Source organism: Monodelphis domestica, chromosome 5 (assembly GCF_027887165.1).
Source record: "Monodelphis domestica isolate mMonDom1 chromosome 5, mMonDom1.pri, whole genome shotgun sequence".
Classification (NCBI taxonomy): domain Eukaryota; kingdom Metazoa; phylum Chordata; class Mammalia; order Didelphimorphia; family Didelphidae; genus Monodelphis; species Monodelphis domestica.
In genome coordinates this window covers 30,454,448-30,467,683 of record NC_077231.1, presented here as the reverse complement: position 1 = coordinate 30,467,683, position 13,236 = coordinate 30,454,448, and the positions used below count along the sequence as shown (strand labels likewise).

Sequence of the window (13,236 nt, the reverse complement as noted above, 5' to 3'; positions counted from 1 at the left end):
CAGTAAAGGTGTCTCCTTTTGGCTAACCAATATGGAAGGTAGCCCATGTGCTTAATTGTTTTCAGCGGGGCATTGGGGGGCAGTTTTGTGAGCTTGTCTCTGCATCCAGACACAAAAAGTAGGTAAGGAAAATAGAGCTGGGCTCCTTGAACACCCAAAAAAGGAAGGAGGGAAGGAAAGGCCGGAAAAGGATGGATGGAAAGATGGAGAGAGACAAGAGAGAGTGGGGAGAGAATATTGAAAGCAGAAAGAGCCTGGGTAGCAGGTCCCACAATGCCCTCTGTGAGCTAAGCGGCTTGGGGGGAGGGGCCCCACTGCCCCAATGCCCCAGGACTAGTTCTTTTATTCCAGCTCCCCTAGGATATGTACCCAGGGACCTGGCCATCTCTGGCCCTCCAGCTCTTCCTGTACTGCTTGCATTTTTTTAGGTGAGGATCTTCCCTTGGCTGAGGAGAGGCGGCTCATCACTCCTCCTTCCTGGCTCCTCCAAAGCCCTCTAAGCCCCACAGGGTCCCTTGGGGTCTTCAGCAGGAGAATGGGGTTCATTCCCTAATCTGTAAATCATCTGAAAGATGTTCTTGTCCTCTTCGTTTCCTCGGGCCTCTCACAAGGGCCTCCTTCCCCTACTCCGGGTGACACCCCCCCATCTTCCCCAGCCCCCAGAAGTGAGTCTCTGGCTGGGGAAGGTGCTGGTCATAGGGTGCTTCCTGCAGGCCTCCATCTCTCCAACAGGAAGTGGCTGGAGGTTTTCATCCAATCGGCCAAACCGAGGACCCTGAGAATCCTGGGCCTGGCTCCATGCGCAAAAGTGCTCGGCCTATTGCTACCATGGCTGAGCTCCTACCTAAGGTCAGGTCTCCAGGAAGGGGAGGGGACCCTTAGACTGATTTCAGGAATTCCCAAACCCACCTGGCTAACAGGCCAAAGATTCTGGGGGGCTCTAGGGGGGACCCAGGGAGTTGTGGAGGAATCAGACATTGGGCGGTGGGTCTTTGCTAACCATCCAGTTCTCCCCTACATCTATCTGCGGTGACCCCCTCGTGGGCTATGGCCATGGCGCCATGTCACAATGGCTGGGAGACCACATGGCACCATCTCTGCACCTAGCATAGCCTTGTGTGAGTAGAGGGCTGGTCAGAGAGGAAGGACAAGGAAGCTTCATAAGCTCCCCTCGCTCCTTCCACACAGGAGTACCATCATGGTGGATATAAAATCAAAGCCCTCCTGGAAGAGGAACAAGGAGCCCCAGAAAAGCCACCCTAAGACCAGGGTCCTCAAGAACGCAGTCCCCCTGAAGAAGAGTCCCCCTAAATATCCGGAGAGTTTGCCCTCAACACCTGACTCCCTGGAGAGCCTCTTTGACTCAGTGGGACGATTAGATATCCCTCGACTTCGGAGAATGGTCTATCAGAAAGGTCAGTAGGAAAGCAGGGCACCCTCCTTCCCCCAACATTGTCTAAACCCAGCAATTTTGGGGGTAAGAAAGCTTGCCCCTCCAGATGCCAGGGATCAACTAAGCAGTTCTTTATTTCCTTTATTCTATTTATAAACCCTTATCCTCCAACTTAGAATCAATACTGTTTTTTGGCTCCAAGGCAGAAGAAGAGTGGTCAGGGCTAGGCAATGGGAATTAAGTGACTTACCCAGGGTCACACAGCTAGGAAGTATTTGCGGTCAGATTTGAACCCAGGTCCTCCCATCTCTAAGTCTGGCTCCCAATCCACCTAGCTACCTAGCTGGCCTCCCCATCCCACCCCCAACTCCCACCAAATTAAGTATTTATTAAGCAGCTACTAGGTCAAATGTCTCCCAGAGCCCACACCATCGCCCAAATTGGCAGTTGGGAGGCAAAGACACCCAGAGAGGGCCAGCTGAAGTCCTCCCTTGACTCCTGGCTCCCAGGGAAGCCTAAGAAGCCCCCTTGACTAACTTTCCCCCTTATCACTTTCATTGGACCTCACTATCGTCCTCCCCAAATCTCTCTCCAACTGCACCGCTCCTTCAGCTACAACCTCATCGACTCTTCCCCAGAATGTTACAGTAGCCTTCCAGATTCCTAGAATCTGAGAGATGGAGAGAAGCTTAGAGATCATCTAGTCCCCACCCTCTCATTGCACAGTTGGGGAAACCGAGGCCCAAAGAGGCCAAGGGACTTGTCCAAGGTCACACGGCTAGCTAGTTGAAGCGCCAGGGCTAGAACACAGGTCTTCCCATACAGTGCGCTCTCTCCACTGCCCTACGACGCCTCCCTTGGATTTGCCAGGAGCCTCCTAGAATGGCCAGCAGATTCCCAGCTCCCAGAGCCAGTATGATGTCCAGGGGATGTAGGAGTGAGTACCAGTGCTGGACTGTGCAGAGCCACCACCGCCATCTTGTGGTGATGACTGGGAATGTGCCCTCTCATCGCCCAGGAAGAACCTACTAGGCTTTCAGAGGGTCCAGGGGCCATTCAGATGACTTTGTGCTAGGGGCTGGGGTTAGAGACCCAAGGGTCCCCCCCCCGGCCCTCCCAGAATGGGTCCAACCACGCTGTGTGTGTTGGCGATGCCAGGCCCAGAGGCTGGAGAGAGGAAGCTGGTGTGGAAGTTCCTGTTCGGTGTGTACCCACCCAACTCCACAGCCGAGGAGAGGAAGGCATTAGACACCAAGCTGGAGGCCTACTACCATGGCATGAAGTGGACCTGGCGAGCTCGATACCCTCATGCCACCCGCCTCCGAGTTCCAGCAGACGGTGAGCATTCGTTCCCTGGGCCCGGAGGGGACAGACGTGGCTCCCTCTGAGTTGGGCACGTTGGGGTGGAGGGGGGCTTCTCTGCCTTTTCCAGACAGAGAAATGGAGACTTGGGAGCCCCAGGCTTCCAGCCTCTTCTCTTCTGGGAATCGGAGGAGGCTTGCCTTTGGATGGTGAGCCCTAGAGTCTGGGTTCCAATCCTGACCGCTGCCTAACCGTTGTCTTACCCTTGAGCATAAGATCTAGCCACTCTGGACCTTGTATTTTGGATCAGTAAAATGAGGGGTCTGAGATAGAGAAGGTCTAAGAATGGATATCAACTCCAAGGAGGAAGAGCAGCAAGGGCTAGGCAATTGGAGTCACACAGCTAAGAAGTGTCTGAGGCTGGATTTGAACCCAGGGCCTCCCATCTCCTGGTCTGGCTCTCTATCCACTAAGCCACCCAGCTGCTCCTGATAGATAACTGAAACTTGTACCATTGTGGGAAACAACATGGCGCGATGGATAGAATGGTGTCCTTGGAGTCAGGAAGAACGTGGGTTTGAAGCCCCGTTTCCTGTTAGAATTTCTTGTCAGATCTGTTTCTCTAGGCAAATCTCTGAGCCGAAGTTTTCTCAGCTGTAAAATGGGGCTCACACTCACCTCATCAGGCTGTCATGAGGTTCAAATGAGATAATGTCTATAAAAAGAGCTTTGCGAATCTTACACGGCCACACAAATGTTTACTCCGCTTCTCGTGATCGCCTCCAGTTCTGGGATCTTTCCTGGGCCCTGGGAGTGAAGTTTTCTTCACATCAGGTGTTGGGGGGGGCCATGGCCCTTTTCCTAAGGGTGTGGGGGTAGAGCAGGCCAGGCTGGGTCTGGAAGGGCCCCTACTTCTCCCTCCCCTTCTCCCACAGAGGACTTTGCCATGGCCATTGACAAGTATGAAGTGCTACAGACACAGATAAGAAAGAACGCATCTCCCCTGGAAAGGTTGGCTGAGGTGGGAGAGAGATGCCAGACACGGACTGGGGTGGGGAGTGAATGGGGACAGAGTCCTTGCAAGGGGAAGCCAGTGGAAAAGGAAGAAGTAATCCCTAGCAGAGCCACCTTCTAAAGAAGTCCAATGGAGACTCAAAAAGAATCACGAGTCAGAGGCAGCTAGGTGGCTCAGTGGGTTCAAATCTGACCTCAGATACTTCCTAGCTGTAGTACCCTGGGTGAGTCACTTAACCCCAATTGCCTAGTCCTTAGAGCTCTTCTGCCTTTGAACTGATGCTTAGTATTGATTGATTCTAAGGCTTGAAGGTGAGGTGAGGGCTTGAAGGAAAGAGTCATGAATTCAATGGTGGGTTTCCTTAGAAAAGTGCTTTCCCACCACCATATGCAGGATGGCTGAGGATGGATATATATCCATACCATGGGGAAGAAGCCATGCCTATGCCATCCTATCCAAAGTCAGAGGGCTAGGGACATGGAGAGGCTTTGTCTCTCTCTCTTCTGGTGGTAATGGCCAGGTGGTCTTTGCCCTCCTCTCAGTTCTTCCTGTGCTGGGGGAAAAGGATTCTCTTCCTTCCCCCAAGGTCACCTTCCATAAAAAGAATAGGAAGCATCCTGATTCCCCTTCTGAAAAGCAGAGAAGTCACAGCATCTGGGGTAGCAGTAAGGATGGTGGATGGATGGGGGCTAGGGAAGGGAAGCTGGGAACTAGAGGGTCCACAGATGGGAAGAACAGAGCTTTGCCCAAACCCTTTCTCTTCCTCTACCCAGAACAGACTTCAGTCTCACCCCTTCAATGACCAGCTCTTCAGGAAGGCCCAGAAATACATAGATGCTGATGTCCCCAGAACTGACCGACACCGTTCTTACTTCCAGTGAGCAGACCAAGGCCAAGGGTACTGGAGGCAGGGATGGGCCTCAAATTTCCTGATCTTCCAACTCCCCACAAATTCCCTAGCTTCCACTGCCCCCATCTCTACCGCAAGCCCTCACCCCTATACTTCACTTTCCTTCATGAAGGTCCTAGGATGTGGGGAGGATGTGAGTCACTCCCCTGTATTCTGAGGCTCGGTGTTGAAAAAGGAAGAAGCCTCCATGCTTGGTATTCCTTAACCCCAACTGGGCCAACCCAACCAGATTCTGGATGAGTTAGGGAAGAAGCCTCCATGCTTGGTATTCCTTAACCCCAACTGGGCCAACCCAACCAGATTCTGGATGAGTTAGGGAAGAAGCCTCCATGCTTGGTATTCCTTAACCCCAACTGGGCCAACCCAACCAGATTCTGGATGAGTTAGGGAAGAAGCCTCCATGCTTGGTATTCCTTAACCCCAACTGGGCCAACCCAACCAGATTCTGGATGAGTTAGGGAAGAAGCCTCCATGCTTGGTATTCCTTAACCCCAACTGGGCCAACCCAACCAGATTCTGGATGAGTTAGGGAAGAAGCCTCCATGCTTGGTATTCCTAAACCCCAACTGGGCCAACCCAACCAGATTCTGGATGAGTTAGGGAAGAAGCCTCCATGCTTGGTATTCCTTAACCCCAACTGGGCCAACCCAACCAGATTCTGGATGAGTTAGGGAAGAAGCCTCCATGCTTGGTATTCCTTAACCCCAACTGGGCCAACCCAACCAGATTCTGGATGAGTTAGGGAAGAAGCCTCCATGCTTGGTATTCCTTAACCCCAACTGGGCCAACCCAACCAGATTCTGGATGAGTTAGGGCTGATGTTTTTATGGAAAATCAAAGTCTTGGGGAAGGGATATTGGGTAATGGGTAATTGTGGTGCCCAAGTGTCATCTCTTCCTTCATAGGGAGGAAGGTTTGGTCAAGCTGCTGTCAGTTCGAGAGATACTCATCACCTACACTGCCTTTCATCAAGGTGGAGCCTCCTGATGGGACTTTCTTTTTTTTTCTCAAGGGTCAAAGTTATCAGAGACTGCACTGCCCCCCTTCACTGAATCCCATCCTTGATAATATACCCTTCCCTTCTCCTCTTGCATGCATCCTCTCTCATCTTTCCTTTCTTAGGACTTGATTTTCTTCTTTTCTCTCCTTTCTCATATCCCAAATTCCTCCTCTAACCCCTCAAACCGGGTTCCTCTGTCCCCTCCTCCAATAGTCCCCAACAAGTGTCTCTGCTCCGTCCCCTAGATGTCCCAAACTGACTGCTTCTCTTTCCCTCCTTGACCTTCCCCAACTGAAAGTGATCTTTTCCTCCTCAGATTTCTCAATCCTTGACCTGGATTTCTCCTCTGTACTTTGATGTCATTTTACCTTACCTTTTAGCTATTTCTTTTTATATTCCTCTTAGTTCCCAGTTAAAGATGGAGAGTTCCTTGAGAAAGAGGGGCTTCATCTTATGTTTTGTTTTGTTTTGTTTTGTTTTTCAAACCTTTCCCTTCCATCTTAGAATCAATACTGTGTATCGGTTCCAAGACAGAAGAGTTGTGAAGGCTAGGCAGTGGGGTTAAGTGACTTGCCCAGGGTCACAAAGCTAGGAATTATATGAGGCCAAATTTGAACTCAGGACCTCTTGTCTCAGGACCTGGCTCTCAATCCAAAGAGTCACCTAGTTGCCCCAATGGAAGGGTTTAAAAAATAATAATAACATCATAAACTATCCAGCCTCAGCTCAGTGCCTTGAATATTGTAGATGCTTAATGAATTTTGCTAAATTGAATCCAATTGAAAGAAATTCTTCCCTTTCCTCTTGTCAGACTTGGGTTACTGCCAGGGTATGAATGACTTTGTGAGCCGATTCCTGGAGACTCTGGACTCGGAGGCTGATGCATTTTGGTGCTTTGTGGGCTTCATGCAATGGGCAGGGAGGAATTTCACTGCTGAAGGCATCAAGAGAAAGATCCGTGAGAGAGAGAGACCCTGGGGGAGGGGAGGAAGGCCTCAGGGTGAGGCATCCATCCCCATGTCCTGGCAGAGCCAGCTCAGTGGGACAGTCCCTGGTACTGCTGATTCTTGCACGGCAGTCTCAGAACTGGTCGAAGATGGTGGTATTGATGGTGTAGATACTTGGTTTTTGACTGGGTTTTCTCTTTCGCCCATGCCCATGTCCTTCTTCAGTAACTATCCTGCCATTGTCTATAGACCATGAGTGCAGCATCAAAGGCATCTGGGGGGGGGGGGGGACTAAATGAAGGCTTTGGGGGGAGTGTCCCTGGGATTAGACTGATATTCTCCCTTCAGGTATCTCTGAGGAGCTGCTAAGACTGGTTGATCCAGAACTCTCTAGCCATATTGAGAAGGTCTCCAAGGAAAAGCTGCTCTTCTGTCTCCGGTCAGACTCAAAACCCTGGAAGGCTGGGAAGGGATAGCAGTGCAGAGTGGAGGCCTGGGAGCTCAGGAAGGTGGTAGTGGTGCAGATGCAGGAAACTGAGCCTGAGATTATTAGAGGGAGCTGGGAATGGAGATACAGTGGAAAGGGGACTGGAAGGCTCTGACAGTCTGACCAGCCGACTCCATACTCCCAAAGCTGGTTGCTGCTGTGTTTCCAGAGGGACCTGCAACACCAAGATGCCCTTCGAGTGCTGGAGATTAGAGGGTTGGAGGGTGGCAAGGGAAACTCCAGTACCTGGGATCATTCAAAGACTGAGGATGGTAAGCAGCCCAAATTCAATCCACTAAATCCCTTTTAACCTTCTACACTGATCCTTCTACCATGAACTCTATATACCTTTGACCCCATCATATCCTCTGACCCTTCCACAATTCTTAACCTCTTCATGGTCTTTGATTTGCCTAACATCTCCTCTGACAATGACCGTCCACCTCCAGAGGAAGTCACTGAATGGTGGGCTCCTCAAAAAGACCTGACCTTTGATGTACTGCTGTGTGTGGCTGTCCTGGTGCAAAATCGAGATCAGCTCCTATCATTCCATCATGCCAATGACTTCTTCCTCTTCTCCCAGAGGTAGGCTTGGCTTACACTCAGCCTTGTCTAGCCCCGTGAGCCCAAAGGCAGTCCAAACCTTGAAAGACACCCTTGCACAACTAACTCTTTGACTGGGTTTTCTTTCGTGAGTCAGCACTGGTACCCCCAAAATATCCTCTTTCTGTTATCCACTTTATGGTTTATCCATGATAAATACTTAATTCCACACTGGATTTCTCTTGTCCGCTTCCTTAGTTCCCCCCCAGACTCTCAAAATACCTTCTACCAATTCTCAGGCATATGTTAAGGAAAAGAAAATGGTACCTTTTAGTTGAACCCAACAGAAAAATCTGCTGTTAAAAAAAATTTTTAATAGACCACTGTGATATCTTTATTGCAAATGTGTCCATGCTTTTTGGATCATTTCCTATTTGAGACATCTCAATTGCTACTGCCATTCCTGAGCTATTGGATCCAGGACCCTGGAAGATCCCTACAGGGAGCTGTAGCCTGCTCCACTGTCTGCACCATTTCCTGCCTGGAAACAAGCTGGTTGTACCTTCTCTTCTCAGGCTCCAGGGAAAGCTGAAATTGAACACCCTCCGGGGAGAAGAAAAGGAGTTGCCCCCCCCTAAGCATCTTCCCTGGGGCCTGGGGTGATGCTCATACCAGACCAATAAAACACTTCTTCTGTGGACTCATATTTGACTCTCAGCCTTGTCCTAGAGCTATCTAGTATGGAACTGAGGAGTAAAGGCTAGCAACAGTGGAATTTCAGGCTCTTCCATGAGCATTAATCCTAACCCTAACTAACCTTCCTGCTACTTAGGGAAGGCTTGGGGGGGGGGGGATGAGGAAGAGGAGGGGAGGCAATTTTCCCTCTTTCCTTTCGATTATCGATCTCCCTTCAGTCCATAAATAGAGCATGCCCTGTCTGCTCTCCTTCAGATTTCCTCTAGCTCGGTGATTCCTAACCTTTTTGTTTATGTCCTAAATGTATTTGGAAGTCTGGTGAAATCTGTGAGCCCCTTCTCAGAATAATGTTTTAAAATTCCTAAAATAAAATACATAGGATTACAAAGGAAATCATCATAATGAAATCATTCTCCAAATATATTTTTTTAACCAAACCTTTACATTCGGTCTTAGAATCAATACTAAGTATCAGTTCAAGGTAGAAGAGGGATAAGAGAATTTGGGTTAGGTGACCTGCATAGGGTCACATAGCTACGAAGTGTCTGAGGCCATATATGAACACAGGACCTGGCTCTCTACCTATCAAACCACCTAGCTGCCCACCCAAATAGTTTTGAAAAACAAGTTCATGAACCCCAGGTTCAAAATCCCTTCCTTTAATTCCAAGCCTGTGGCCTGATTCCCAAGTTCCAGAGGATGCCTAATCTATGCTGGACACAAAAGAAAGTAATATAGGGAGTCAGAGTCAATTTCTTGTTCTTCCTCATTATCCCAGAATCTATCCCTCACTTCTCTCCCTTGAAGGAACTGAAAGTCATTCCTGCCTACTTGTCTGGGTGACCCTCTGGGTTGTAGGCTGGGGAAGGGGTGGCCCAGAGGAAGATAGGAAGGAAGGAAGGAAGGAAGGAAGGAAGGAAGGAAGGAAGGAAGGAAGGAAGGAAGGAAGGAAGGAAGGAAGGAAGGAAGGAAGGAAGGAAGGAAGGAAGGAAGGAAGGAAGGAAGGAAGGGAGGGAGGGAGGGAGGGAGGGAGGGAGGGAGGAAGGAAGGAAGGAAGGAAGGAAGGAAGGAAGGAAGGAAGGAAGGAAGGAAGGAAGGAAGGAAGGAAGGAAGGAAGGAAGGAAGGAAGGAAGGGAGGGAGGGAGGGAGGAAGGAAGGAAGGAAGGAAGGAAGGACTAAGTGCGCAGCTTTAGGGAATTCATCTGAGGGGAAAGTGGAGAAGCAAAAGCAGAGGAAGAATTGATGAAATTAGGAACAGATGGACAGGCCAGTGAATCCCAAGCCTGAGTTTCACAACATTCCCAGATGTCATCAATTACTTCAAGGGTTATGATGAACATTTCTAAAAGGTGAATTATTCATTTGAGAAATAAAAATGTGCCACACCAGCATCGGGTGTGTTTGTCTTCTGGGAGATGTCAAAAGTCAACTAGTGTGTACTAATTAAGTACCTACTATGTGCCAGGCACTGGGCTGAAGTTGCTTCTAGAAGGGAGGGGTTGGGAGAAGCTGGATTAGGGAGGACAGTTGACCCAGACTGGGAAGGAAGAAGACTGCCCTTCTCCCCCTGTCCAGGTCTCTGGTACTTGCCCCTTTCCCCCTCCCCGTGGCGTTCTCTGGGCCCTGGTCTCTGATGCTCTGGTGTCCACCCACTCCCAGGGTCTCCTCACCCAGTTCTGTCCCTTTCTCCTTGCTGTGCCATTGGCTCTGCTGTTCCTCAGGACTCCCCAGCCCCCAACTACCTACCTACCTACCTGGCTGCCTGGCTGCCTGGTCTGTCTCCTGGTATCCCCCAGCCCTCCAGCTGAGAGAGAGGTCAGGGGAAGCCCAGGGAGGGCATGAGAGGAGAAAGAGCATCTTTCTCTGTTCCCCTTGGTCATGGGACAAAAGAAAGGAAAGTGGCCCCAGCCCTTCCCACAAAGCAGAGAATCCCCAGAGCCCCATTGCCTTTCTTCCCCAGCTCCATGGTGTGCCGACATGCTTGGAATGTTAAGAAGGCTGATGGCGAGCTGGGAGTGGGGGACGGGAAGGCCGGCTGCTGAGATCCAAGTACTCCTGTGCTCTGTTCGGAAAACAAAAGGTCAGGCGCCCCTGGGGGACGGAGGCCTCCTGAACCCTCTCCAGCTCCCCTCCTCCACCCAAGGTTTGGTGCAAAGGGAGGGGCAATTTCCGAGGCTGCATCATCTGTGCCAGATACCTCAGCCCCCCCCCCCCCCACACACACACCCCAGGAGCAGAGGGGAACAAAAGGAAAGAGGGAGAAAACGCTCCGATTTCAATGGCCCCCAAGCCCCCCATTTTGCCCTGCTTCCAATCTCTCTGGCTCCTAAGCAAGTCTGGGTTTTGTCTGGTTAGGAATGATGAGGCTGTGGAGACTCCATCATCTCTCCTCGCCCAGGGAGCGCCATCTCCATGCTGGGAGAGGTGCACCTGTTTCCCGAGTTGGGTGGGAAGGGGTGGAGGGAATCTCTTAAAGGGACCCAGGGCTGAGGGGTTTGAAGATCAAGGACTAGGAGGGTTGGAGGATAAACAGGACAGGGTTGGTTTTGAAATGAGGGGGAGGAACAAACGGAAGGGAAGAGATTTGGAGCTCCAAAGCCGAGAGAGGAAATGAGTAATAAATAGAGAGACAGGCGGGAACAATGGAGACCCAGAAGTAGAGAGACAAAAAAAGAACAGAACAGCCAGCCAAAGAGAAAGGAGAGAAATGGCCACGGGCAAGCAAGAGGCTGTAGAAATAAAAGTGAGAGCAGGGGAAAGGCCCTCTCACTTAACATCTAAAGACTGCCCCATTTGGGTCAGGGCAGCCCTCATCCCCAGGCACACCCACCTCTTCGCCAGCTACAGCATCTCCCCCAAACCCACCACCACCTTTGACGACCACGTGTCTAAGCAGCCCCAGCTCTCCGGACTGTTCCTGAGGGCACAGAGCCTTCCCGTTATTTTAGGACTGGCCACTCTGGAGCCCCACCAGCTCCTCCAGGGAGATGGAGCAGAGCACAGGCTTCCACCCCCACCGCCATCACTACCATGTTACCCTGGGCTGCCCATCTCTCCTGCTGGCTTTAGGGGACTGAGGGACTTTGGGATAGAATTAAAGGGAAGATGGAAGGCAAGGCAAACTGGGTTTACATATGGTGAGATGATTCCTGGGTTCTAGACCTAAGTTTACAGGAGGGAGCCTCAAAGGGATCTGGGTTAGCTTGAACCCCGGACCCTATTTATACAATCCCTTTGGGTAGCTCATTGGAAGGAAACAGTCCAACAATACATACAGTTGTTCTCAGGGGGAAAGTGAGCCTCTATTGGATGTATAGGAGAGAGAGCAATTAAGGTTGCTCCCACACCCATTCCCACTTCTCCATTCATACTGCCACAGAAGGTCCGGTCCTAATCGGCTCTCCCCTGGACCATTATAACCAACTACCAGTACCTCTCTGGTTGAATAGCTTATCTTTCACGTGCACGGATCATCCTGCTCAAAATCAGGGACTCCCTATTATCTCCAGGTTAAAATACACATTCCTTAGACTAGTCCTGAAGGCCATCTCCAGTTTGGTTTCAGTCATATTTCTTTTCTTTTTTTTTTAAACTCTTACCTTCCACCTTAGAATCAATACTTTGCTGACCAGGGCAGTTCTGGTCTAGGAATGTTAAGGAAAGCCTCCCGCTAGGCAATGAGGGTTGTGACTTGTCTAGGGTCACACAGCTAGCTCTGGTCCCTCTCAATCCACCGAGCTACCTTGCGGCCCCTTGGAACCACATTTCCCAATACTCTTCATTCTTTGTACACCTACATTCTAGCTCAAAGTATTTGATCCTCACATTTTCCTCAGTCTTTTCTGATCTTTCCTTTGCTTTAATCACATTCTTCCTCCTGTTATATACCTGTGTGGGTGCCATAATCCCTCACTAGGTTCTGAGAGACCAATTAGATCCTTGAATACTTTTCTTCTTTGTGTTGTGCCTAATGCAATGCTTTGAGCAAGGGCAGACATGATATACTTGTTGAATATTTGAATTGTAAAGACTGGATGCATGGCCAGGAGTCCTGAGCCTTAGTTCTGATTTGGTCAAGGGGTAGATATATGTAATCAGATGTTTCCTTATCCTTAAAATGAGAGGAATGTAGGCCCTAAGATGGTGGTGATGGTAGGGATGTTCTAAACATTTTTGTCCTGGATCCCTCTGGCATTGGAGCCTACCAAACCCTTCTTGGAATTGTTCTTATTTTTATTTTTTAACCCTTACCTTCCGTCTTGGAATCAATACTGTGTATTGGTTCCAAGGCAGAAAACTGCTAAGAGCTAGGCAATGGGGGCTAAGGGGGGTCAGATTTGAACCTAGAACCTCCTGTCTCTAGGCCTGGCTCTCAATGCCCTGAGCTACCTTGCTGCCCCCTGGAATTTTTAGTTGGACAAAATATGTAGAATTACAAAGGAAACCAATTATATGAAAACAATCATCATCAAAACGTTAAGCAAGTACTAAGTTAGACCTCAGGTTAAGACCATCTGCTCTAGTCTGGGAGCTGGGAGGTCTAGGTTCAAATCTGACTGACCTCACACACTTCCTAGCTGTGTGACAATCCCAACTGCCCAGCTTTTACTACTGACTTCCAGTGGATACAAGTATTGATCTGAAGACACAAGTTAAGGGTTTTAAGAACAAAAACAAAAGCCCCCACTTGTTCTAAGGCATCCTTCCGGAGATAATGTGGCTTTAATGGGAGCCCTGTCTTCAGAGATGGGCATCAAGGAGTCCAAGGGAAATAGATGGGAGAGATCAGAGGAGAAAAAGGACAGCATTCCCAGGCTAAAAACCACAATATGAATAATGTCCAGAAAGGTCTTACTCTGAAGTGGACCAAATGGCTCTCCCATCCCATGTTTATGAGGTCTCAGGCCATAAAGCAAGCCAGCCTACAGATGTCTCCATAAGAC

The 13,236-nt window shown here is 49.8% G+C and overlaps 1 protein-coding gene across 6 annotated transcripts; it reads left to right on the top strand.

The window, feature by feature from the left end:
* The first annotated feature begins 287 nt into the window (after positions 1-287).
* Positions 288-8,301, top strand: LOC103094457 (TBC1 domain family member 15-like). 6 transcript variants are annotated; one of them, XM_007506567.3, is made up of 12 exons: positions 289-428; positions 733-849; positions 1,189-1,415; positions 2,552-2,731; positions 3,631-3,716; positions 4,484-4,587; positions 5,526-5,593; positions 6,432-6,578; positions 6,916-7,006; positions 7,202-7,326; positions 7,504-7,639; positions 8,173-8,301. In XM_007506567.3, the coding sequence occupies exons 1-12, from the start codon at positions 364-366 to the stop codon at positions 8,258-8,260; spliced, it is 1,434 nt and encodes a 477-aa protein (XP_007506629.1). In that variant the 5' UTR covers positions 289-363; the 3' UTR covers positions 8,261-8,301. The 6 variants fall into 6 exon arrangements, 5 of the variants coding, with proteins under 5 accessions (XP_007506630.1, XP_007506629.1, XP_007506631.1 ...); XM_007506569.2 differs by having other exon boundaries at positions 301-428; positions 714-849; XR_008912020.1 differs by lacking the exon at positions 7,202-7,326 and having other exon boundaries at positions 288-428.
* Positions 8,302-13,236: the final 4,935 nt, after the last annotated feature.

Coding starts and splice junctions, on each gene's coding strand:
- LOC103094457 (XM_007506567.3), top strand. CDS start 364: ATGTACCCAGGGACCTGGCCATCTCTGGCCCTCCAGCTCTTCCTGTAC. Junction 6,579..6,915: donor AGGCATCAAGAGAAAGATCC/GTGAGAGAGAGA, acceptor TTCTCCCTTCAG/GTATCTCTGAGGAGCTGCTA. Junction 7,327..7,503: donor TCATTCAAAGACTGAGGATG/GTAAGCAGCCCA, acceptor GTCCACCTCCAG/AGGAAGTCACTGAATGGTGG.